Raw genomic sequence first — 25,394 nt, forward strand, 5'->3', positions numbered from 1 at the left:
AAAATGTGATTTGTTTAGAAGAGGTTGGGGGGTGGGGGTGGGGGTGGGGTTTGGCGAAACTAAGGGGAGAAGAAAGAGGAGAATGAAATGAAGAAATTGTTGTATTACTCTCCTGACCTTAAACAATCAGGTGAAAACCTACATACAGCCATAAATCTTTGCTATTCTAAACAGTACGAAGAAAGTGACATGCCAAATATTTATTAAGTGCTTTTAAAAAATATTAAAGTCAGTACATCCTAACAAAATATATCTTTGAAACCGTGCAGTGAAAATTCATTCCGTTGTCATATGTTCCAAGTAAAAAAAAACTCAATAACTAAACTGGAGTGAGGAGAAACATATAGACATTCGAGTTAGTTTAGCGTGTTTAATAGTCCCCATGGCTCCTGATAACTGGCTGAATCTTGTGAAATAATAGCAGGTGTAGGCCATTCTATGATAGCACTCATCTGAAAGGAAACACAATTCAGGATGTGAAACCATCCCTTAAAGTGCATTTTTACATTTATTTAACACTTTATATATTTATTTTGGAAATCTGAAAATTTCTGCTCGCCCACAGATCCCCAGACTGTACAATGTGCAAATTTATATTTCCTACAAAGTAACATCAAAGAGCGTCAATCAACAAGCTAATTCGGCTTATACTGAGAGTGGCTAAATCAACATCACAATATTTGTCACTTTTGGTTTCTTGATCAATATTCAAATCTTTTCCTTTCTACCACTTAATGATCTCTTCTTCTTCTAATACTCCTCAGGAATTGTTTTATCCACCTACATATCTAAATTAGTCATTTATTTATAATACAAAGTTGTTCTGGATACCTGACAGATAACTGTCTGATAGCTGATATCTGTTGGTCTTCAGTAATGAGAAATGCATGAGGCTATGAGCCAAAGTCCTCACTGACGACGGTAGTTGAATATTTCCTCCCATATTCTTGACAAACACTAGCCGATTTTAGCATAAGATTTGATTACACTTGCTCTAAATCATTTTTTAGCAAATATTCTCTTACAGACGCTGGTAATGTATTAAAGACTGACTCTTCCACAATAAGGCCACTTGGTTTAAAATTACACCGGCCTAGTTCTTCAGGTAGGATCTCAAACTGGTTTCCAATAAGTTCCAAAAATACAAGGTTCTCCAAATCACCCACTAGAGGTGATAATACTGTCAAGCTGTTCTTTCCCAACAGCAATGTCCGTAGATTGTGGCACTGAAATAGTCCATTGGGTAGGAATTCTAGCTGTAAAAGAATACCAAGTTGGTAAAGAGTCATTTGAGCTTAGGATAATTGCTTCAAACTGTAACTTTTACTAGATACAGATATACTTGGAGCATAAATGCCTCTCAATTTCACATCAAGCTATAATGTAATGTTTAACATTAAAAAAGCATCATGACAAAATAGTTCCAAATGGTCATTGGAATAATATCTAACAGATGTGGCATTAAAGGACCTTAAATTAATTAAGTATGCACAACTATAATTCCAAAATTTATTTTGTCCAAGAAATAAAACAGAATCTCAGGTTGATGCATCACTGGTTGCCATTGATCCTGTCACTTTATTTGAAAAGCATTGACCAGACGTTTGAAGCATCTCCAACAGGTAGGATGGGGAAGTTAGCTAAAGCTGTCTCTAGCTTTTGTGCACTTGTAATGGGCATGCAGGGGTTAGGTATTATACTAATAACCCGCAGTCATAAGTTTGAATCACACACAGACACACTCTTGGCAGGTTGTAAGGCTGAATTCAATACTCTCTACACAATTGTTACAATTAAGGAAAAGCTAGATAAATGCATGAGGGAAAAAGGAATAGAAGAATATGTTGATAGGATGCGACGAATTAGGGTGGGAGGAGGCCTGTGTGGACCATAAGCACTTATGGAGACCAATTGGGCCAAATGGCCTGTTCCTGAGCTGTATGCTTTGATGCAATTTTATTCACTGCATCTGGTGGAAAATAAAAAGCAGGAAACCAAACCCCAACCCATTTCCAATTTGCAGATAATAGAAGCGGTACAGGGGATGCTCACACGAGGCGGGTTAGTCACCAAAATCTTTTTAAGAAGGCAGTGTGCCTCCATTCTAACTAATGTTTTTTTTGTAATTCAGGAATCCTGGCAGGTTAAAAGAGACATAAAGTGCCGGATCCATGAGGGAAAGGCCTTTCCAGCACTGCTTGTGGGTCAGGAGGTGTAGGAGTGTTTCTTTCAGAACCAGCAGGCCTACTTTTTAAACACACCATGATTGGCCTTCACACACAAACACACACCCTCCCCTAATGTTTGATTCCCCTCCAGCAATTCCCAATCCTCCCAAATCCCCCCGCAATGTTAGGTTCCCCTACAATATAAGACATAACTGCTGTTTGCCTACCTCCATCCCTGCCACCCGCCCCCTCCACCGCTGCTGTTTTGGACCCTGCCCTCCAGTTAGCCTGTCATTCTGGTTGGCTTTCAGGCAAGAGGCCTGTTGAGATCATTAAAAATGATTCCCATTGTTAAATTTGGAAGTACCCGCAGGAAGCTCTTGTTGCCGGTGAACAAAGGAAAATGCAGTGAAACCTGGGAGCCAACTGACCACTGTCAAAGGGTGCTTTAGAAATAAAGAAAATATATTCACCAACGCCCATAGTGTAGGATGGAACTAAGGCTGAGGTAAATCAGAAAGTGGTGAGCAGATGACACTATGGTTGATATTTAAAGGAAGCAACAGGGAGCCTAGCCCACCAGCTGGAGAGTCAGCAAGACCTCATCTCCTTTGGGAATGTCTGCCGAATTAAGTGCAAATCAAGTACTTATCTAGGCAGCGATGGGGATTCCTCGGGACCAAGGATCCTGGGGCAGAAATCCCACCCCCTGAGAGCAACTGGCCAATCAGAGGCTATCAGTTGTACATTGCTCAGCAGCACCATTGGGGAAGCAGTGGCTGCTGCTGGTAATGCACCTGTCCAAGGCCCAGGATCAGCAAGGGGCCCACAGGTGAGTGATGACTGGATGGTTGTCACAGGATGGGGTTGGCAGTAGGAGGAGGAGAAGGGTCAGCAGCAAGGGCTGGCCCTCAGTAGGCACCCCCTTCCCAATGCTGGGTCCCTCGATCAGGCATTGAGCCCATTTGAAGGAGGGATTTTACCCACTCCACCCTGGAAGCCTGCAAACAACCAGAATAGGGTTTGCTTTTCTGGCTTCCTGCATGGCGAGTCCCCCACCTGCCAATGAGTTCATACAACCAGCAGAGGGACTAAGCCCTTAAGTGGACATTAATTGCTCTTTTAAGGGCTTCAATTGGCAGCAGGACAGGAAGACCGTCCATGGGCTTTCCCATCATGGATTTAATCAGGGCAGAGGTGGGAATGTAGCCTGGTCCCCAGTCGCTATCCTCCCACATGATTAAATGCCTCCACCACCATCAGAAACAGTGGAGGGCATTAAATTCTGCCATATGTTTGGATTTTAAAAACCTGAAGGTCGCAGAAGACGATAACACTGAGGGGAGGTAAGTAGTTCCAAAGTTTAGAAGTCCTGGAATTGAATGAATCTGAGTAGGGGTTCAACAAGGCCTGGGTGTAGGATGGACACCGAATGGACTGTAGGATGGACGACTGGTTGGTGCATCTCAGCTCAGAACAGACAAAAGAAGGGGTAGATATTCATCTTCACTGCCTGCGTTGTTATTTGGCTGGGCAAATCACCACTGCATTGTAGAATCATAGATTGGTACAGCACCAACGAGTCTTTGTTACAGCTACCCAACTAATCCCACTCCCCTGCGAACCTGTCCAATTTTTACTTAAGACCAGGCAGTTTCTATAACAGATAGTCGATCCACATTGCCAATTTTATGCCAGGATAAGAAATTAAAAATCTACTCAGCTACTTCAGCTGTGATCACTGAATTTACCAGGTAAAGTACTATAGTCATTAAGGGCATTTAAGGAAGTTCATCAGCCCATTTCCTGTGGCAAAACATCCCATGATCTGACAAGCCTCAAAAGGCTTTAGTCTTTACTCAAAACCTCTCTCATCATTCTATTACAGTTCAAAATTGAATGCAGTTTAATTAAAGATCTCAACCAGAGGAAATAAGCTTTCTCTTCCCCACCCCCGCCCCCCTATCAAAAACCTTTCATAATTAAAAAAAAATTCTATTGGAACTGCTTATTTTGGTAGCTCGGCGCTGTGGTAGAATTGTCACTCGCAACATGGGAGGCCAGGGTTCATAAGAACATAAGAAAATGGGGCAGGATTAGGCCATTCAGCCCCTCGATCCTGCACTGCCATTTAATAAGAACATAGCTAATATGATCGTGGCCTAAACACCACTTTCCTGCCTGCCCCCATTTCTCTTGACTTCCTTGTAGATCAAAGTAGATAAAGTGGATACAGGGAGGATGTTTCCTCTTGTAGGGGAGACTAGAACCAGGGGACACAGTTTAAGAATAAGAGGTCACCCTTTTACAACAGAGATGAAGACAATTTTCTTCTCTCAGAGGCTAGTCTGTGGGATTCTCTTCCCTAGAAAGCAGCGGAGGCTGGGTCATTGAATTTATTCAGGGTTCAGTTAGAAAGATTTTTGATAGACAAGGGAGTCAAGGGTCATAGGGGGCAGAGAGGAATGCAGAATTGAGACCACAATCAGATCAGCCATGATCTTAGGGAATGGCAGAGTAGGCTTGAAGGGCCGAATGGCCTACTGCTGCTCTGTCCTATGTTCTATGTTCCTAAAAATCTGTCTAACTTAGCCTTGAGAGAGTTCTAAAGATTAATGATCATCTGAGAGAAGAAATTCCTCCTTATCTCAGCCTTGAATGGGAAACCTCTTATTCTGAAAATGTGTCCCCTAGTTCAAGGTTCCTCAATGAGGGGAAGCATCCTCTTAGCATCATCCCTATCAAACCCTCTCAGAATCTTATATGTTTCAGTAAGATCACCTCTCATTCTTCTAAACTCCAATGAATACAGGCCCAATCTGCCCAACCTTTCCTTGTAAGACAACCCTTTCATCCCAGAAATCAACCTAGTGAACCTTCTTTGAACTGCTTCCAATGCAAGTATATCCCTCATTAAGTAAGGAGACTAAAACTGTATGCAGCTCTCTCGGTGTGATCTCACCAATGCTCTGTACAGTTGTAACAAAACATATCTACATTATATTCCATGCCCCTTACAATAAAGGCCAACATCCCATTTGCTGTCCTCATTACTTGGTGTACCTTCAATTGCTGTCTAATAAACACATTTTTCTCTCTGTTTCCATGCTTAACAGCACATGACAGAAAGGCTGAAAATTGCCACGTGAGACCCATTGTATCGTTAAGATATTCAATGCTTTGGATCTTGTATCATCTCCCTCATGTATCGTGACCTCAATATGTCGAATGCTATGAGAATTTGTGCTGATGTTTTCTTTCAATTACACTTTTGTTGAAAACGGTTGATGTTTTTGTTGACTGAATGGACAATGGAGATTGAAGTTGGCAAATTTTCAATGCAATATCAAACATTACCAGTTTTTTTTTGAGGAGGGTGGGCTGGGAGTTGCATGTCATTTTACCATAATTGAGTCAATTGCAACTGTAGAGTTGTGTGGAATACGTTACTTGAACTTCTGCCTAGGAATTTTGGCCAGATTAAGAAGCGACAGGAAGAGAAAAAAAAAATCACGGCAGCAACAAATTTACAACATCCGGGGCCTCAGGAGGCAGGCCTTCCAGGCTCCTCATGAACCAGGGCAAAAGGTGCTAAAGGAATCCAAACCAGAGTTCAGGAAATGGGAGCCAGTACATTTCTGACCCAAGGAGCAGAACGGCAGCTGAGCTGATAACAGCTTTTGGTTGTGCAAAAAGACAGAAGTAGTCCAGAAGACATAACCAAAGCCTTTGAAGAGAAAAACACATACAGTGAGAACAATACGAGGAAACAATAATAAAAGTCAAAGTTTATGCAACAATAATTTCTAATTGTTGTACAGCTCTGTTGGCAATAAGTCACAGTCCTTTTTTCTGGCTCTTGTTCTGGGTGGAGAATCAGACTCTGCTGTTTTTCCAGCTCTTTGCAATGATGAAAAGTCTTTGTCCCCATGAAGCTTCTCTAATAAACCAAAGGTTTCCGATGTGAATCACTTGCACCATCCCGGTATAAGGGATAAGGGAATGGTTGTCAAGTTGTAGCTTTTAATTGAACAGTCATGAGTGGGGAAAGACAACTGGGACAACAAGATCAAATATTCTTGTTCGTCTACAGATAGGAAATGCGATGCCATAAGGAAATTGTCGCTAAGTGGAAAATGGTTATTTATTGCTCGTGAACGGTACTGCTCTTATAGGAAAGACTCCTTTATGTTCATTCCACTCAATGTGACATATCTTGTAAAAGCTTTTAGCATTCTGTTCCAGCCATTGCAGAAAGCTACCCCTAACCTGGCTACTTATTGATACTAGGATGTCAATCTCAAGGAGACAGGATGGGTGGTGTGAGAGCAACAACAACAACAACAACTTATATTTACAGAGTGCCTTTAATATAGTAAGCTGTCTCAAGGTGCTTCAAAGGGGCATTATTAAAACTAGGGGGTTATGTTAAGTCTGTATAAAACTCTGGTTCAGTCTTAACTAGAATATTGCATCCAGCTCTGGGCACCATGGCCGGAATTTTCCAGACCCTCACGTCAGTGGGATATTCTGGTCCTGCCGATGTGAACAGAGATTTCAATGGCTTGCTGGCCCCACTGTGGATAACCCTCTGCGGGAGGGCTGGAAAATTCTGGCCCATGCTTCGGGAAGTGTGTGAAGGCATTAGAGAGGCTGCAGAAAAAATTCAGAAGAACGACTCCAGGGATGAGGAACTTCAGTTACGTAGATAGATTGGAGAAATTGTGGCTGCTCTCCTCAGAGAAAAGCAGGTTAAGAGGGGATTCAATAGAGGTATTCAAAATCATGAGGGGTCTGGGCAGAGTGGATAGGGAGAAACAGTTCCCATTGGTGGAAGGAGAGAGAACAGGATGGCACAGATTTAAGGTAATTGGCAAAAGAAGCATTGGTAATATGAGAGAAAACTTTTTCATGCAGCGAGCAGTTAGGACCTGGGATACACTGCCTGAGATTGTAGTGGAGGCAGGTTCAATTGAGGCATTCAAGGAGTTGGATTATTATTTGAAAAGGGTTACAGGAAATGATAGGGTAGTGGCACTAGGTGAGTTGCTCCTTCAGAGAGCCAACACAGACATGAAGGGTCAATAGCCTCCTTCTGTTACTGTTCTATTCTATAAAACAATATATGACACCGAGCCACATAAGCACATATTAGGTCAGGTGAACAAAAGATAGGTCAAAAAGAGTTAAGGAGTGCCTTAAAGGAGAAAGTGAGATAAGATTGAGAGAGGCTTAGGGATGAAATTCCAGATCTTGGGGCCTAGGCATCTGAAGTGGTGGCCAACAATAGTGGAGCAATTAAAATCAGGGATGCTCAAGAGGCCAGAATTAAAGGAGCACAGAGGGTTTTGGGGCTGGACAAGACTACAGAGATAGAGAGGAGTGAGGTAATGGAGGGATTTGGAAAACAAGGGTGAGGATTTTAAAATCAAGACTTTGCTTGACCTAGAGTCAAGGTAGGTCAGCATGCAAGGGGTGTTAGGTGAACGGGACTTGGTATGAGTTGAGACTTAGGCAGCAGAGATTTAGATGACCTCAATTTTACTAATGGTGGAGTGTGGGAGACCAGTCAGGAATGTGTTGGAATATTTGAGTGCAGAGGTAACAAGAACATGGATGAAGGTTCCACCAGCAGATGAGCTGAGAAGCAGCTATGTTGGGTGATGTTACGGGGAAGGGAATAGGCAAGCTTAGTGATGGCATGAATTTGAGTTCAGAAGCTCATCTCGGGGTCAAATATGCCACCAAGATTGTGAACAGACTGGTTTAATCTTCGGACAGTTGCCAGGGAGAGTGATGAAGTTGGTAGATAAGGAATAGAGTTATACCGTGACTTTAACATAGAAAAATGCCTCAAGTTGTTTCACAATGTGTACCAAGGCAAAAAATCAACATGGAGCCAAAAATGGAGACATTAGGAAGAAGTGACTAAAAGCTTAGCCAAAGAGATGGGTTTTAAGAGTATGAAGAAGGTGGAGCAGCAGAGAGGTTCAGAAGGGAATTCCAGAGCACCTGGCCCAGAGGGCCGAAGGCACAGCTGCCAATTGTGGGTCAAAAGTGATGAGCAAGAGACCAGAGTTGGAGGAACGTAGAGTTCTCAGAGAGTTGCAAGGCAGGAGAATGTTACAGGGATGGGCAGAGGTGAGGGCATGAAGGGATTTGGATACAAGGTTAAGCTCCTCAGGCCAGTCACTGATTGAAGTAGCCCAATACACTCCAACCAGTTGCATTGCTGTATGTTATAGGACCCCGATTTGCATTTTAAATGGCCAGAGGAACAGTGGGAACAGAGCAAAGGTCAGTCCCCCGAATCTTCTGGGCACGACTACCCCTTTTCTGCTGGATGGAAAGCCTGAAAATTCAGCCGTCTGACAAGTTGTTTCTTCCTAATGCTTCAACATAGAAAGTGCTGAAGTGCTGGGGTAGAGCCTTAAGTCACAATCTTGTGTCTGAATGGTCGTGAACAAAGTGCATTACAGCTAATGAAATCTTTTTTCAAGTGTAATCCTTATTATAAATTAGGCAGCCAATATGCGCACAGCAAGCTCCCACAAACAGCAATATGATAATGACCAGATAATCAATTTTACTGCTGTTGAAGGATAAATATTGACTGGAACACGAGCGCAAACTCCTTTGCTCTTCTGTGAAGTAGTGCCACCTCCACCTGAGAAAGAAGACATGACCTGCATTTAACATTTCCCCTGAAGAACAAGCACCTCCAACCGTGCAATACGCCCTCAGTACTGCACTAAGGTATCATCCTAGATTTTGTGCTCATCTCTCTATAAAGTGGGACTTGAACAAATGACCCTGGGCAAGAGTTCTACCATGCAGCTAATCTAACACTGGCTACTCTTAGCAGCAATGAAGAAATCAGCCAGATTCAAGAATAGAAATGATACAATGGCAGGTGAATTAGCATCTGTGGATTCATACATCATGCAAAGGCCAGAGGCCAAAGATCTTCAAATAAATTAACTGACACAATTGCACAATACGATTCCTTTGACAATAACTATAGACGGATTCACTTACATTATTGTTGGATACGTTAAGATATTGAAGATGTTTCAGATTACCGATCTCATCGCCAAAAGAAGTCAAGTGATTATTGCTTAAGTCCAAATATCGTAATTTGCGACATAAAAAAAGTTGTGGTGGTACACTTTCAATTCTGTTATTGTTAAGGTACAGCTGCTCCAGATTTGATAGTGTCCCAATTTGCACTGGTATATATGCAATAGCATTGTGCCAAAGTTTAAGGCAAGAAAGCCATTTTAGATGCTGGAAACTAATAATTTCTTCTATTGTCTTAAGCCTGTTGCCTTTTAGATCAATTTCACGTAGATTGTACAAGCTAAAAATAGAATGCGGAATGCGCTCTAGGTCACAGTAAAGGAGTTCAAGGTTTGTGAGGTTTATCATATTCTTCAATGTGTTGAACACAGTTAGTTTGGTACCTTCATTATCAATAGACAGTTTGTTTAAGGGGAGTCCTGACCCAGTTACCACTGCTGGAATGTGAGGAAGACTATTTTTCATGTATAGAACTTTTAAGTTCTTTAGGTTCTCAAGTCCGCTTAAGGACACAAAGTGATTCTTTTCCATTTTTAAGTTACCAGCTAAATGAAGTTCTGTCAGATTCTTTAGATTAAATATCCAACGTGGGCTTTTATCCATGTCAGTGAACTTGATGTACAATGTTTGTAGATTTTCAGATAAGCAATTCAATGCCTGCGGTTCCACTGTGGTTGGTGTGTGGTAAAGGTGCAACTCCTTAAGGTTGGTAAGCTGAGACATTGCTGCTTGGAATTTGGCTTCAGTTAGGAGCTCCAATTTTAGCACTTCAAGTTCTTTCAGTTCAAAGACAGCATCTGGGAGTCCGCTTAACATGAACAGGTACAACTCCATCTTGTCTTGAGGGGTCTTCTGCAGTTTATACCTTAATCTTTCTGCTGTCCACTCCAGATTAAGGTTAATCTGCTTCAACTTGTTTTCACTGACCTCTGAGAGGAAGACTGAGAATCGCTTTGAATAAAGTGGATCATATTGGTCTGATAAGTGAAGAATGAAAGCAAAATCATTTATAATGTCTGGAATGTCCCTGTAACTACTTTCCTCACGAACAGTTTCAAAAGAATATTTCTTCAGTGAGCGTCTGAGCATCCAGTATAGGCTATAGACACTAAGAAATCCATGTAACACAACCAGTATTGTATAAAAAGATGCTAAGATTCTGAATATAGTTGACAAGGAATGGACACAGTGATACTGTTGATATCCTGTAAATATCTGTATATCAACATTGCAATTGATATCAAAATGCAACTCAATAATATAATAGGGAATATATGAAATAATAAGAATGAATAGAATCACTTTGAAAATAATCTGTCTCATATACAACTTGTAGACAATATCTTTTTCTTCAACATGTGCTTTGAACTTCTTCACCTTTTCAAAGATGGCTTTTGCTTGCTCCCCTTCCTTTCGGTCCAGGATAGTTCTTTCGGTGGCATCGGTAAGATTGGGCTCCACTCTGCTCACTGTAAACTTGGTACCCATTTCAAAGTTTAAGTTGGAGAAAGATAGTCTGGATATTTGCTTCGCTTTGCGGTAAGACTGCTTCTCGCCACTGATCTCGACTGCCTCAGACAATGCCCGTGTTGTCCATGGTGAGTCAAAGCACTTGTGCAGAATGGTGATGAAGTGCTCGAGCCTTGAACTGGTGCTGGGGTACTTGAACCAAAAGTTGCTGCAAATCAAAAAGAGCAGCGTCTGCCAGAGCACAAGGTAGGGGAAGAACTTGGAAAACCAATGAAGCTGCTTCTCATAGCACACAGCATCAATGTATGCGTACTGCTGCTTGTCGAGAAGGTTCTTTATTCCACTTAGAACAGGAGTATTATTTACTGAAGTACCAATATTACTCTCCCAAGGGGCCTTGCAGTACTCATTGACAACCACCTTGCAAGGAAGGCATAACATTTTATTCTGAGCAATCTGGAGTGTTCCTCCTAGCAGGGAAATCAAGAGCATCACCATGCAGATGTAATGGCTAAAAACATCCCACCATGGTTTTAATATGCGGTAGGCTGTCTGAGGATCTGTCAACCATTTGAACTCGGACACAGTAAACATCCCTGTAGCCTGTGGAGCAAAAGCAGAAAGAAACAAAGGCAATTTCAAACACAGATTGGTTAAAGATATGAATTCACACTTTGTACCTTGGTTAAGCCAGGGTGGCCAAGTGTCTTCATATTATAAATGTGAGAGTTCAGATCTTACTGACATTCAGATTAGATTGCTCCCTCTCTGGGTGGGTTTTATCATTCCTGAGCTAGATTACTGGAGCAATTGGATACTTGTTCAATAAGGGTTTCCCATTAACATCATTTAGAAAATCCTGGATGAGCCTCCCGGCAAAAGGAGGTAACATAGCAGTCTCGAAGCGGGAATTAAACATGGTCAAAAGATTTCACACAGTCACTTGAAGGGAATTCTATCCTTACACAGGAACATTTGACAGTGTCAAAGTCAATTCTTCTTTAAAACTAGATTATCAATTTAAACTTCACTGTGGTCACTTAGTACCATTAATAAAATATGGGTCTAGTTTGACTAAGGATAAGCTATAATTTTAAACACAAGTTACATTTGTAGTCATTTCAGGAAATATAAAGAATAGTGATCATTTTTATTTCAAATCCCCCAAAAGACATATTTTAGATAGACAAGATTAAAATCTCACACAAGATCAAGAATTTATAAGCCTTGCATTTATCAAATAAAAATCTAATTTATATTTCCCTGATAATTCAAATTAATTCTTCTAGAAAGACATTAACTTTTCTTGTGTTGAACTTTTCCAAATCCTGCAAAAGTATTCAAGATTTATCTCAAGTTAGGGTCAAGGCTAGAGTTAGGATAAGGGTTAGGGTTAGAGTTAGGGTTGATACTGTAAAAATATTAAGATTAGGATAAGAGTTGGGCTGGAGTTAGGATAATGGTTAGATCAACATAAAGGTTAGTGTTTGGGCTAGGATTATGATAATGGTTAGATTAAAATAAAAGTTAGTGTTTGGCTAAGGTTAGGATAATGGTTTGATGAAAATAAATGTTAGTGTTTGGGTTAGGGTTTGGAGAATGGTTCAGGTTAGAGTTAAAATGAAGGTTAGGATTAGAATTAGGTTTAAGGTTAGGGTTAGGATAAAGTTCAGGGTCTGAATTAGGTTAAACATTAGGATTAGGCGAATTTGACATTGCAAGTGGGTTGGTGAGGATGTTAAGGTGTGGGGAGGAAAGGATCAGACTGGCAGCAGGTTTATCATTTTCATATGGGTTCGGGAGGATCCTTAGAAAAATAGAGGAGGAAATTGCAGGAACTCTTACACAATGTAGAAATCGTTGAACACTAGAGAGGTATCTGGGGACTGGAGATTGTGGCAAAATTGGCCCAGGAAGCGATAACTACATGGTGGGTAAAGCTGTCAAGCCCTTATTGAAAATTAAATCATAGAGCACTTAGATAGGAATAAAATCCTAAATGATATCCGGCATAACTCCAAAATTGAATAGTATAAACTGCATAAGGATTTGAATGTAATTGGGATGGGGGAGACAGGAAACAGATGAAATTCACAATGGAAAAATGCAATGTGCTTCATACTGGGACAAGAAAAAACTCTGCAAAGGGATCATCATTTAAACAGAAAGAAAATGATGTGACCTGAAGATGAAAGAGTTCTTGGAGTCTTGATCAGCATTAAGTGAAAACTGTCACAATGTCTGGGTTTCAGCAGTAGGTAGGCTGAGGCAAGAGTGGAGATGGACAATGTTACAGAGGTAGAAATGATGGAGAGTATAAAGGGTAGGAAGCTCAGCTCCAGGTCAAGTAGGATGCCAAAGTCTTGATCAGCCTCAGAGAGTTGCTGGGAGATGGATCAAGTCAGTGGTTAGGGAGCTGAGTTGGTGCAGAGCAGCAAAGAAAATAATCTTCCCAATATTTAATTAGAGGAAATTTTAGTTCAGCCAAAATTAATATCAGCCAAAGCAACATGACAAATGAGTCAGTGGAGGCATTGAGAGAGGTGGTGGTGCAGCAGAGATTTGTGGAGTTTAAGGGGATGAAATTGGAAAGTGTGAATAACGTGCAAGGAATGATTCCTGCACCAAGACAGGTCGGCTCGAGGCACCCTCGTTGCTTCAGTTAAGGATGGTGAACTGCATACGCTTGGTTAAAATGGCCAGGCAGTTTGGTCAAAGGAGGCTGGAATTGTACATAATATTGTAAGCAAGATCACACCAATAACTTATAAAGAAACATCAATATCTTGCAATTGTTGCAAAAATAGAAAAAAGAAAACTTTGTCAGTGTGTTTTTAATCTGCTTACTCTGACATAGTTCATAATTAAGGGTGTTTGTCTTTTGTTCTGAATGCTGAGTAATTAATTAAAGGTTGTCAGCTTTGTTCAGTTGATACTGTTTTGTTCCTGAGCTAGTAGGTTGTGGATTAAAGACTCCCAATAGGCGATAAGCACATTCAAACATACGAAATAGGAGCAGGTCATTCGGCCCCTCGAATCTGCCCCGCCATTCATTAAGATCATGGCTGATCTGTTTGTGATTTGAATTCCACGTTCTCATCTAACCCCGATAACCTTTGATTCCCTTGCCTAACAAGAACCTATCTATTTCCACCTTAAAAATATTCAATGACACCTCCTCCACCACCTTCTGAGGCAGAGTTCCAAAGTCGCACAACCCTCTGAGAGAAAAAAATTCTCCTCATCTCTGTCCTAAAAGGGTGACCCCTAATTTTAAAACAGTGTCTCTTAGTCCTGAACTCACCCACAAGAGGAAAAATCATTTTCACGTCCACCTTGTCAAGTCTGCTCAGGATCTTCAATCAAGTCACACCTCACGACTCTAACCTCCAGGGTAAACAAGCCCAGTCTGACTAATATTTCCTCATAAGACAACTTGCTCATTCCAGGTATCAATCTAGTAAGCCTCCCCTGAAGCGCCTCCAATATCCTTCCTTAAATAAGGAGACCAAAACTGCACACAATATTCGAGATGTGGTCTCACCCAATACCCTGTATAACTGAAGCATAACACCCTTCAATTCCTCTCTTAATAAAGGCTAGCATTCCATTAGCCTTCTTAATTACTTGCTGTAACTGCATACCAACATTTTGTGGCTCATGCACTAGAACACCTAAATCCCTCTGCACCTCGGAATTCTGCAGCCGTTCTCTGTTTAATTAATACTCTGCTTTTTTATTCTTCCTGCCAAAGTGAACAATTTCACATTTTCCCACATTATACTCCGTCTGCCAGATTTTTGTTCACACACTCACCCTATCTATATCCTTCTGCAACCTCCAAATGCGCCATTACCATCTAGAAGGACAATATGAATTTCTTCACAGGTGCACTTGGGGGTGGAATTTTAACCCTGCAGGGATTTAACCCCAGCACAAGCAGGACAGGAATGAAGTGTAGTGGGGCGGAGCAGTTAAATTGTAAAAAATGGGAAGCCAGACCCCAACCCACCACAAAGAAACTGAAGTCCCAGTTTAACTGGGCCAGGTTGGGGTTCAGGTGAGTAAACCACTCTGGAGAGGCAGGTGCTAACTGTACGGTGAGCCCTCATTTTAATTTGCCCCACTTTAAGTTGTTTCATTTTAAAGTTGTTTTGTATTAGGGCCATTTTGCCCGATTTAAGTCGCGATTTCATCCTTAGAGTCATTCCTTGTCACCATCTTCCTCACTTCATTGCCATCTGTTTTCATGATCACACGTCATCACCACCCATCTTAATCGCAACCCACCTTCAGCGCCACCCGTCTTCATCGCCACCCATCTTCATCGCCACCCGCCTTCATCGCCACCCATCTTCATCACCACCCACCTTCATCGCCACCCGTCTTCATCGCCACCCATCTTCATCGTGACCTGTTGTCATCCATGCAGTGCGCATCATCGTGCGCATCGGCTCCCTTCATGTAACGTCAGGTCCTGTGACCCAGTCAGCGCCACTGTAAGGAGGCTCTTTGTGTTGTATTTGAGGCAACATTGATTTTTTAAAAGAAACCCAGAGGCATCCAAAGCCAGAGTTGTTTTAGAGTCATAGAGTCATAGAATTATACAACACAGAAACAGGCCCTTCAGCCCATCGTGTCTGTGCTGGCCATCAAGCACTGATCTATTCTAATCCCATTTTCCAGCACTTGGTCCATAGCCCTGTCTGCTGCGGCATTTCAAGTGCTCATCTAAATACTTCTTAAATGTTGTGAGGGTTCCTGCCTCTACCACCCCCTCAGGTAGTGTGTTCCAGGTTTCAACCACCCTCTGGGTGAAAAAAAATTTCCTCAAATCTCCTCTAAACCTCCTGCCCCTTACCTTCAATCTATGCCCTCTGGTTATTGACACCTCCGCTAAGGGGAAAAGTTTATTCCTGTCTACCCTATCAGCCCTCATAATTTTGTATATCTCTATCAAGACCCCCCTCAGCCTTCTCTGCTTTCAGGAAACCAACTCCCAGCCTATCCAGTCTTTCTTCATAGCTGAAATGCTCCAGCCCAGGCAACATCTCACTCAATCTCCTCTGCACCCTCTCCAGTGCAATCACATCCTTCCTATAATGTGGCGACCAGAACTGTACACAGTACTCCAGCTGTGGACTAACTAGCGTTTTATACAGCTCCAACATAACCCCCCTGCTCTTATATTCTATGCCTCGACTAATAAAGGCAAGTATCCCATATGCCTTCTTAACCACCTTATCTACCTGTGCCGCTGCCTTCAGGGATCTATAGACATGTACACCAAGGTCCCCCTGATCCTCTGTACTTCCTAGGGTACTACCATTCATTGTGTATTCCCTTGCTGTATTAGTCCTCCCAAAATGCATCACCTCACAATTCTCAGGATTAAATTCCATTTGCCACTGATTTGCCCATCTTACCAGCCCATCTATATCATCCTGTAATCTAAGGCTTTCCTCCTCACTATTTACCACACCACCAATTTTCGTGTCATCTGCAAACTTACTGATCATACCTCCTATATTCAGGTCTAAATCATTAAAGTACACTGCAAACAGCAAGGGTCCCAGCACCAATCCCTGTGGTACACCACTCGTCACAGGCTTCCAATCGCAAAAACCACCTTCAACCATCACCCTCTGCCTCCTACCACTAAGCCAATTTTGGATCCAATTTGCCAAATTACCCTGGGTTCTATGGGCTCTTATCTTCTTGATCATTCTCCCAAGTGGGACCTTGTCAAAAGCCTTACTGAAGTCCATGTAGACTATGTCGACCACACTACCCTCATCGACACAACTAGTCACCTCCTCAAAAAATTCAATCAAATTTGTTAGACATGAGCTCTCCCTGACAAAGCCACGCTGACTATCCCTGATTAATCCCTGCCTCTCCAAGTGGAGATTAATCCTGTCCCTCAGAATATTTTCCAATAGTTTCCCTACCACTGATGTTAGACTCATTGGCATGTAATTATCTGGTTTATCCCTGCTACCCTTCTTGAATAATGGTACCACATTCACAGTCCCCCAGTCCTCTGGTCCCTCTCCTGTGGCCAGATAGGATTTGAAAATTAGTGTCAGAGTCACTGCAACCTCCTCCCTTGCTTCACATAGCAGCCTGGGATACATCTCATCTGGGCCAGGGGATTTATCCACTTTTAAACCCGCTAAAACCACTAATACCACCTCTCTTTCAATGCTAATTTGTTCAAGTATATCACAGTCCCCTCCCTGATTTCTACACCCACATTGTCCTTCCCCATAATGAATACAGATGAAAGGTAATCATTTAAAGCCTCACCTACGTTCTCCGGCTCCACGCACAGATTGCCACTTTGGTCCCTAATGCGCTCTACTCTTTTCGTGGTTTTCGTCTTGCCCTTAAAATATTTATAAAAAGCCTTGGCATTTTCCTTTATCTTGCCCACCAGTGCTTTGCCATGCCCCCTCTTCTCCTTCCTCATTACTTTTTTAAATATCCCCTACACTTTCTATACGCCTCTAGGGCTTCTGCTGTTTTCAGCCCCTGTATCTGCCATAAGCCTCCTTTTTTCCCTTATCCAATCCTCTATATCCCTTGACATCTAGGGTTCCCTGGACTTGTTGGTCCTACTCTTCATCTTTATGGGAACATGTTGGCCCTGAACTCTCAATATTTCCTTTCTGAATGACTCCCACTGGTCTGATGTAGACTTTCCTACAAGTAGCTGGTCCCAGTCCACTTTGGCCAGATCCTGTCTTATATCAAAATCGGCCTTCCACCCAATTTAGGACCTTTATTTCCAGTCCACCTCTATCCTTTTCCAAAACTACCTAGATTTAAGGCTACAGCATCTGCCATTGATGCCTGAGAGCAGGCTCAGTCAATTGCAGACAACATTTGAGAGCAGGCTCAGCCAATAGCAGACAACATTTGAGAGCAGGCTCAGCCAATGGCAGATGATGTCAGAGCAAGCTCAGCCATTGGCAGATGGTGTCTGAGAGCAAGCTCAACCAATGGCAGATGGTGTCTGAGAGCAGGCTCAACCAATGGCAGATGACGTCTGAGAGCAGGCTCAGCCAATAGCAGATAATGTCTGAAAACAGGCTCAGCCAATAGCAGGTGGTGATGTTCTATCTGTAAATGGTGGGGTGTCACAGTAACACAGAATCTTTACAGTGCAGAAGGAGGTCATTCGGCCCATCGAGTCTGCATTGGCTCTCTAAAAGAGCATTCCACCTAGTCCCACACCCTGCCTTATCCCCATAACCTTGTACGTTTTCTCTTTTCAGGTAGCAATCCAATTCCCTTTTGAATACCTCAGTCGAACCTGCCTCCACCACCCTCTCAGGAAGTTCATTCCAGACTCCAACCACCCTCTGGGTCAAAAAACTTTATCTCACATCACTTTTACTCCTTTTGCTGATTATTTTGATCCTGTGCCCTCTAGTTCTTGATGTTCTCTTGAATGGGAACAGTTTCTCACTATTTATCCTGGCCATACCCCACAGGATCTAGAATACCTCGATCAAATCTCCCCTCAGCCTTCTTTTCTCCAAGGAAAACAGTCACAACCTCTCCAACAAAAACAGAAAATGCTGGAAAACTCAGCAGGCCTGGCAGCATCTGTGGAGAGAGAAACAGAGTTAACGTTTCAAGTCCGTATGACATTTCTTCAGTTTTTCCTGCATTTTCTGCTTTTGTTTCAGATTTCCAGCTTCTGCAGTATTTTGCTTTTAACCCAAACTCTCCAATCTATCTTCATAGATAGAGTTCTTCATTACAGGAATCATCTCCTCTGTACACTCTCCAATGCCTTCACATTCTTCCTCAAGTATGGCACCCAGAACTGGATGCAGTACTCCAGATGAGGCTTAACTAGTGTCTTATACAAGTTCAACATGACCTCCTCATTCTTGTATTCAATGCCCCTATTAATAAGGCCTAAGACAGTAAATGCTTTATTAACTACTCTCTCAACATGCCATAAGACCATAAGACATAGGAGCAGAAATTAGGCCATTCGGCCCATCGAGTCTGCTCCGCCATTCAATCATGGCTGATAAGTTTCTCGACTCCATTCTCCCGCCTTCTCCCCATAACCTTTGATCCCCTTACCAATCAAGAACCTATCTATCTTGGTCTTAAATACACTCAATGACCTGGCCTCCACAGCCTTCTGTGGCAATGAATTCCATAGATTCACCACTCTCTAGCTAAAGAAGTTTCTCCTCATCACTGTTCTAAAAGGTCTTCCCTTTACTCTGAGGCTGTGCCCTCGGGTCCTAGTCACTCCTACTAATGGAAACATCTTCCCCACGTCCACTCTATCCAGGCCTTTCAGTATTCTGTAAGTTTCAATCAGATCCCTCCTCATCCTTCTAAGCTCCATCGAGTATAGACTCAGAGTCCTCAAACGTTTCTCATATGTTAAGCCTTTCATTCCTGGGATCGTTCTTGTGAACCTCTTCTGAACCCTCTCAGGGCCAGAACATCCTTTCTGAGATGCGGGGCCCAAAATTGCTCACAATATTCTAAATGTGGTCTGACCAAAGCCTTATAAAGTCTCAGCAGCACATCTCTGCTTTTATATTCTAGTCCTCTAACCCTGCCATCTTCAATGACATATGTACAAATGCACTGAGGTCCCTCTGTTCCTGCACCTCCTTTAGAGACTCTCCCTTTATTTTATACTGTCTTACCATATCTTTCCCGCCAAGAGGAATCACCTCACACTTCTCTGCATTGAACTTAATTATTCTGCACTTGTCTAAGTGACTATTGATTTTATTCCGTTCTATAATTTCCAGAATTTTCCCTACCACTGAAGTCAAACTGACTGGTCTGTAGTTGCTAGCTTTATCCTTGCACCCCTTTTCAAACAGGGGTGTAACATTCACAATTCTCCAGTCCTCTGACACCTCCCCTATGTCTAAGGAAGACTGAAAGGTTATCATTAGCGCTTCTGCAATTTCCACTCTCACTTCTCTCAGTACCCTTGGATGTATCTCATCCAGTCCTGGCACCTTATCTATTTTAAGTAGAGGTAGCCTTTATAACACCTCCTTCCTCTCAATTTCTATTTCTCTTTAGCTCTGATGAAGAGTCATATGGACTCGAAACGTTAACTGTGTTCCTCTCCACAGATGCTGTCAGACCTGCTGAGTTTTTCCAGCTATTTTTGTTTTCGTTTCAAATTTCCAGCATCCGCAGTATTTTGCTTTCATCCCCAGGACACAGGAAGCTCATCAGCTGAATGGAGGAACGTGTTGTCAGATCCAACAGGTACGTCAATGGTTAACCCGTCCTCCTGCCCACCAACACCAACAACCCACAATCTATATCTTGAGGTGTATAGGGACCCCTCAAACCCCCTGGACATGAGTGCCCCTACTGGATGTGAACCCAGAGTACAGAGGCAGAGCCCCATTCTGCACTGACCAGGACTGTCTAGACAGGGGTTTAAATCCTTCATCTTCTTACTCTGTGGCAGGAAAACCAAAGGTTCAGTAACAGGGAAGAGTAAAGCAATTTAGCCAGGGAGTTCCAAAAGGATGTTTATTAATGGTGGGTTATAAAGGATGGGGAATCAAAGAATAGAGCAGAGTCTGAGAAGCAAAAAGTGCAAGAAGGGTCAAAGGCCAGACAAAGATCACTGAGGTAGCGTGGGGCAAGGTTACAAAGTTTGTTCTGGGGAGATGATGGTTATATTGTACGTGAGGGCAATTGATGCCAGAGATAGAACCATGTTGGTTATGTTAGTAAGTTGAGGAATAAAGAAAAGAAGGAACAGGAAGGGGAGGTGAAAGTGATGGGCTCCTTGAACCAGCTGGGAGAGGAGCAAGAGAGGGGAATAGCTTTGGAATAAGGATGGGAGCACCTCGTGAAGTGCAAGAGTTCAAGAAATGTCTCCCATCACCTTCTCAAGAGCAGATAGGGGTGGGTAATAAGTGCTGGCCTCTCCATCGACGTCCACATCCCAAGAGTGATACATTAAAAGAATGGGAGGGTTGCTGTGGAAGTAAGAGGGAACAAGGAACCAGAGCCAAGAAGGTGGAGAGGGCATTGGCGTAGCACTGATGGCCCCAGCATCACATCGCATAATTTCAATGACAGGTACTGTTTATTTAATTCTCTACTAACACAAAGGTAAATGATATTCAACAAAAATGTGCCAAGTTCCACCACAATTTTGAAGGTATTATAACACCACATGTAGCAAGTACATGAACACCATCCACCGGTACACTGTAAGCTGATGACATTGGGGCATGTGAAGAACTAGTGCTACATGTTAGCTAATATGGTAAATTATACATCCTATTTTAAATCTCCTAATAAGGTGAGTGTTAGGCACCAACAAAGTACAGTAACTGTTGGCAACCAAAGTGAGCACTGTATTATTTAATTTTTACTGGGACACCAAGGTGTCCAAGTATTCAAATTTATCCAATGAACAGGATTTGTTAATTCTCAAGCTCTGCTTACAGGGTTAAAATTGAAAATATCCATCAACAAGGAATGTGTCTCTGATCTAGATAATGTACAAGGAGAGCTTGAGAAGGAGCACAGAGATGAGTGAGTGATCAGGCAGTGTTCAAAAGTGAGGTACACAAATCACAAATGAGGCAGTCCAAATGGTCACAGGGAAGCAGTTCAAAAAACACATCTGATTGTAAAAATGGTCAGGGGATCAACAAAGGCCTGGGATCTAGGTTCTGCTGTCTGATTTGGAGGTATCCATGTGTAGAATGGGATGGCACAAACGGGAGTTTAAAATACATTAAGGGAAGTAATGAAATTGCAGCTGAATTCAGATGCAGTTTGCTGATGGACTGGCCAGAATGGAGTGATATTTTAGGAAATATTTTGCATCCTGTTGCTATCATATCTGCGAAATTGATTACTCCTTAAGAGACGGACATCACCAACGGCTCAGCACTGTAAATGCATTTTGGGACACGGCATATCAGGATTGAGCTGGAGAATGAAGGTCATGTGGTAATGTGGGAGAGGCCGGAAAGAGGGGCATCCCAAGAGGAAAAGAAAGCAGGCAGGAAGTTAGAGACTGCAAACATCTATTTTAAAAAACAATAGAACAAGGGTGAAGAATTTTCTTCATGGTGAAGCGTGCAGGATGATTGGAAAAGTTTTATATGGAGTTTTTGTTTATTCATTCATGGGATATGGGGGTCGCTGGCTGGGCCAGCATTTATTGCCCATCCCTAATTGCCCTTGAGAAGGTGGTGGTGAGCTGTCTTCTCGAATCGCTGCAATCCCATGTGGTATAGGTACACCCACAGTGCTGTTAGGAAGGGAATTCCAGGATTTTGACCCAGTGACAGCGAATTAGCAATTTGTGTTAAGACCAAATGACACATGCACAGTGCCTTTCAGTGTAATTACTTTTAATGAGAAAGTAAATATCTTGTACTGAGCAATGCATTCTAGAGTGCTTTAGAAATGGAACAAATCCTTAGATTAAGATCAGGGGCAAGGGAGCAAGCCTTAGGTCCTCAGTATGCTTTAGGCTGCCAACTATATCGACCTCTATTTTAACTGCGCTGCGTTCATGCGGCCAACAGTATCATAAAACTATTTTAAACAGCTTGTCATTCTTGCCAACTCTCAATATGAACCAGAGTTCCAGTCTTCTCAGTTTTGCAATACAAAGCACCTACCAGTCTAACTCTACACCTGCTGCCCGAATGCCTTCTTTCTCTGTATCATTGCCCACTTAGTACAAGCTTTCTGCTCTAATACTTCCACCCTGCAAGCCCACTACCACATCACTGATAAAATGCTGACCACTGCACCAGCACTGCACCCCCCCCCCCCCAAATAGAATGCACAAGCACATCGAAAGCCCTCTCCTGCACTAATATCTTGTTCACTCAACACCAGATCAAGCCTAAAGGCAAAGGGTGTGTGGAGGGAGACTTGTCAGTGGCAACGACAGCTCAAACTCAAAATGAGCTAACTTAGAGTTACATTCCAGAACATTTTTTCCTCTGGAAGAGAGGAGGCCAAGGGATGACCTAAAATTATGAAGAAGTTTGATAAGGTAAATGTAGAGAAGATGTTTCCATTTGTTGGGGAGTGCAAAACCAGGCGCCATAACTATAAAATAGTCACTAATAATCTAACAGGAAATTCAGGAGAAATGTTTCTATTCAGAGAATGGTGAGAACGTGGAACTTGCTACCACAAAGTGTAGTTGAAGTGAATAGCATTGAAGCATTTAAGGGGAAGCTAGAAAGCCAGAAGAGGGAGAAAGGAATAGAAGGTTATGTTGATGGGGTGAGAGTAGGAGGAGTGATAAGACGCTTGTGTGAAGCATAAACATTGGCATAGACCAGTTGGGCTAAATGCCCTATTCTGGTTGTAGATTCTATACAATTGTAGATATGGTGGTGGTGTGCTATAGTTAACTCAGCAACTCTGAGTTACATGCATGTTGTAGTCCGGAGCTACGGATAGTGATAGTAGAAGCTGCAATGCTCTTTCCATCACATGGCAGACCAGGAATTGCTCCTTTACTTACCACCTACCGTTGGTGTGTGTTGGAAGAATTTACAGGTTGATACTCAGCCAGTTTGGCTGCGTTATCAATGCGATCAAGTCCTGGAGTGGGACTGAAACCTGGAGGTTCTGGCTCAGAGGCAGGGACACTACACAACTGCTCCAAAAGCCACATAATTCAGCATACCATATGGAACCCCTCCTATTCCACTTTTTGTAGTAATATGTAAGCCAAAAGCCAAGGCAGTGGTAGGTGATGTTCTTAATTCTAAATTCCCTCAACTGTTACTCAGATTTAAACTTCTCCTAGTTCAGGTCTGACAAGGCTATTTGGAAAATTAGCTTTGTGTCGAATGGAAGGTGAACTGGTTAAATATTATAGCAAACCTTTAATTTTGTTGGAAACATTCGCATATGCACAGCACCACACATGTCTCGAAAGTGTTTTCATATACACTTGATTTTTGAAGTTAAAAAATAAAAAATACCTGGAGAAACTCAGCAGGTCTGGCAGCATCGGCGGAGAAGAGTGCAGTTGACGTTTTGAGTCCTCTGTACTCGTCAACTATACTCTTCTCCGCCGATGCTGCCAGACCTGCCTGCTGAATTTCTCCAGGTATTTTTTATTTTTTATCTTGGATTTCCAGCATCCGCAGTTTTTTGTTTTTATTTTTGTTTTTATCTATGATTTTTGAAGTTGTTGTTCTGTAGACAAATACAGCTACAACAACTTATATAATGCCTTTAAAATAATAAAACATCCCAAGGTGCTTCAAAGGAACTTTATAAAGTAAGATTTGACACAGAGTGACATAAGGAGATTAAGGAGGATAATCAAAACGTTGGTCAGAGATAGGTTTTGAGGAGCGTCGTAAAGGAGAAAAGAGAAATAGAGAGGTGGAGAGACAGAGGTGAAGGAAGGGAATTCCAGAGCTTGGACCCAGGCAGCTGAAGGCACAGCTACCAATGGTGGAACAGTTAAAATTGGGGGTGCTCAGTTGGACAGAAAATGAGGAGCCCAGATACCTCAGACAGTCACGGGGCTGGAGGAAATCATGCAGATAGGGAGGAGTGAGATCATGGAAGGATTTGAAAACAAGGGTGAGAATTTTAAAAACACGGCATTGCTTAACCAGAAATCAAAGTAGGTCAGCAAGTACATGGGTGATGGATGAACAGGATTTGGTGCAAGTCAGAACACAGAAATCAGTGTTTCGATTACCTCAAGTTACAGAAGATAGAAGCTTTTGTACGCATTTTTGTATATTAGATCCCTCAAGAAATAATGAGATAAGGAGTGCTAATCTGTTCCTTTTTAAGTGATGGTCGAGGAAGGATCAGAGTTAGCTTCTTGTAGTGCCAAGGAGCCTTTTCTAGTGCAGCACTCCTTTAGTACTACACTCAGGCATACTGTTAGATTACCAGCTCAAATTCCTAGCTTGAGCCAAGAGCCCCACCAAAGGAGCCAAGTTGGCATGCCAGCAGTGGATTTATTTAGAGGCTATGTCAAGGAAATAATGCAACAAGATAAATATCTTAATTAGTGGAAGCTAGCACAAGTCTGTTTTCCAATTATTTCATATCACACCACTGCCAATATATCATCTTTCGTCCTGCAGGAGAAAATAATTGCAGAAATAAAAGATTGCAAGTAGCATTGATGTGACATCACAATAACCAACTGTCAGTCTTGCGCATTGTATATACCCTATCGTACTGCTCGCCAGGATTAATATATCTGATATGAACATAACTATGCTTTCATCAGATGCCTGCTCATAGCATCAAATAAAATCTTAATGTAGAGAATATGTTAACATTTGATCCAAAGTCAGGCAGACTTACCTCAGTAGTTGTTTAAAATGTGGAGAGGCTGGGAAATCAGGGCTATTTTTTCTTATGGGACTCTTCAGGATCAGGTGAGGAGTAGCAGGTACTATTCCAGGGGCTCAGGAGGACTTTTTCCAACTGTGGTTTGAATTCGAAAGCTGCCCTGCAGCATTGTGGTACAGATTGTGGTTAAAACAGCAAAAAAAAAATCTTCTTTCAAAACTTTATAACATGTGTTTGATCTGGTGGGTTGATGTCAGTCATAGTTTCGAATTAACTTCGCCTGTTCTCTTAACTCCTGTGTCCTCCGGATTTGTTTTAGATGATGGAGCTGTG

The 25,394-nt window shown here is 42.3% G+C and overlaps 1 protein-coding gene across 2 annotated transcripts; it reads right to left on the reverse strand.

Moving 5' to 3' along the window:
- Positions 1 to 607: 607 nt before the first annotated feature.
- On the reverse strand, positions 608 to 25,173 carry LOC121289109 (volume-regulated anion channel subunit LRRC8B-like). Of its 2 annotated transcripts, none has more exons than XM_041208153.1 (3): positions 25,074 to 25,173; positions 9,207 to 11,321; positions 608 to 1,252 (listed from the first exon to the last, which is right to left on the reverse strand). In XM_041208153.1, the coding sequence occupies exons 2-3, from the start codon at positions 11,310 to 11,312 to the stop codon at positions 1,184 to 1,186; spliced, it is 2,175 nt and encodes a 724-aa protein (XP_041064087.1). In that variant the 5' UTR covers positions 11,313 to 11,321; positions 25,074 to 25,173; the 3' UTR covers positions 608 to 1,183. The 2 variants fall into 2 exon arrangements, with proteins under 2 accessions (XP_041064087.1, XP_041064086.1); XM_041208152.1 differs by having other exon boundaries at positions 927 to 1,256.
- Between the last annotated feature and the right edge of the window lie 221 nt (positions 25,174 to 25,394).

Source organism: Carcharodon carcharias, chromosome 16, assembly GCF_017639515.1.
Source record: "Carcharodon carcharias isolate sCarCar2 chromosome 16, sCarCar2.pri, whole genome shotgun sequence".
NCBI lineage: Eukaryota > Metazoa > Chordata > Chondrichthyes > Lamniformes > Lamnidae > Carcharodon > Carcharodon carcharias.

Bases quoted from the DNA above. Each gene is read 5' to 3' on its own strand.
- LOC121289109 (XM_041208152.1), bottom strand. From the start codon at position 11,312: ATGTTTACTGTGTCCGAGTTCAAATGGTTGACAGATCCTCAGACAGCC. The intron at 1,257-9,206 runs GTAAGTGAATCC...ATTCTTTTACAG, and splicing joins TTAACGTATCCAACAATAAT to CTAGAATTCCTACCCAATGG.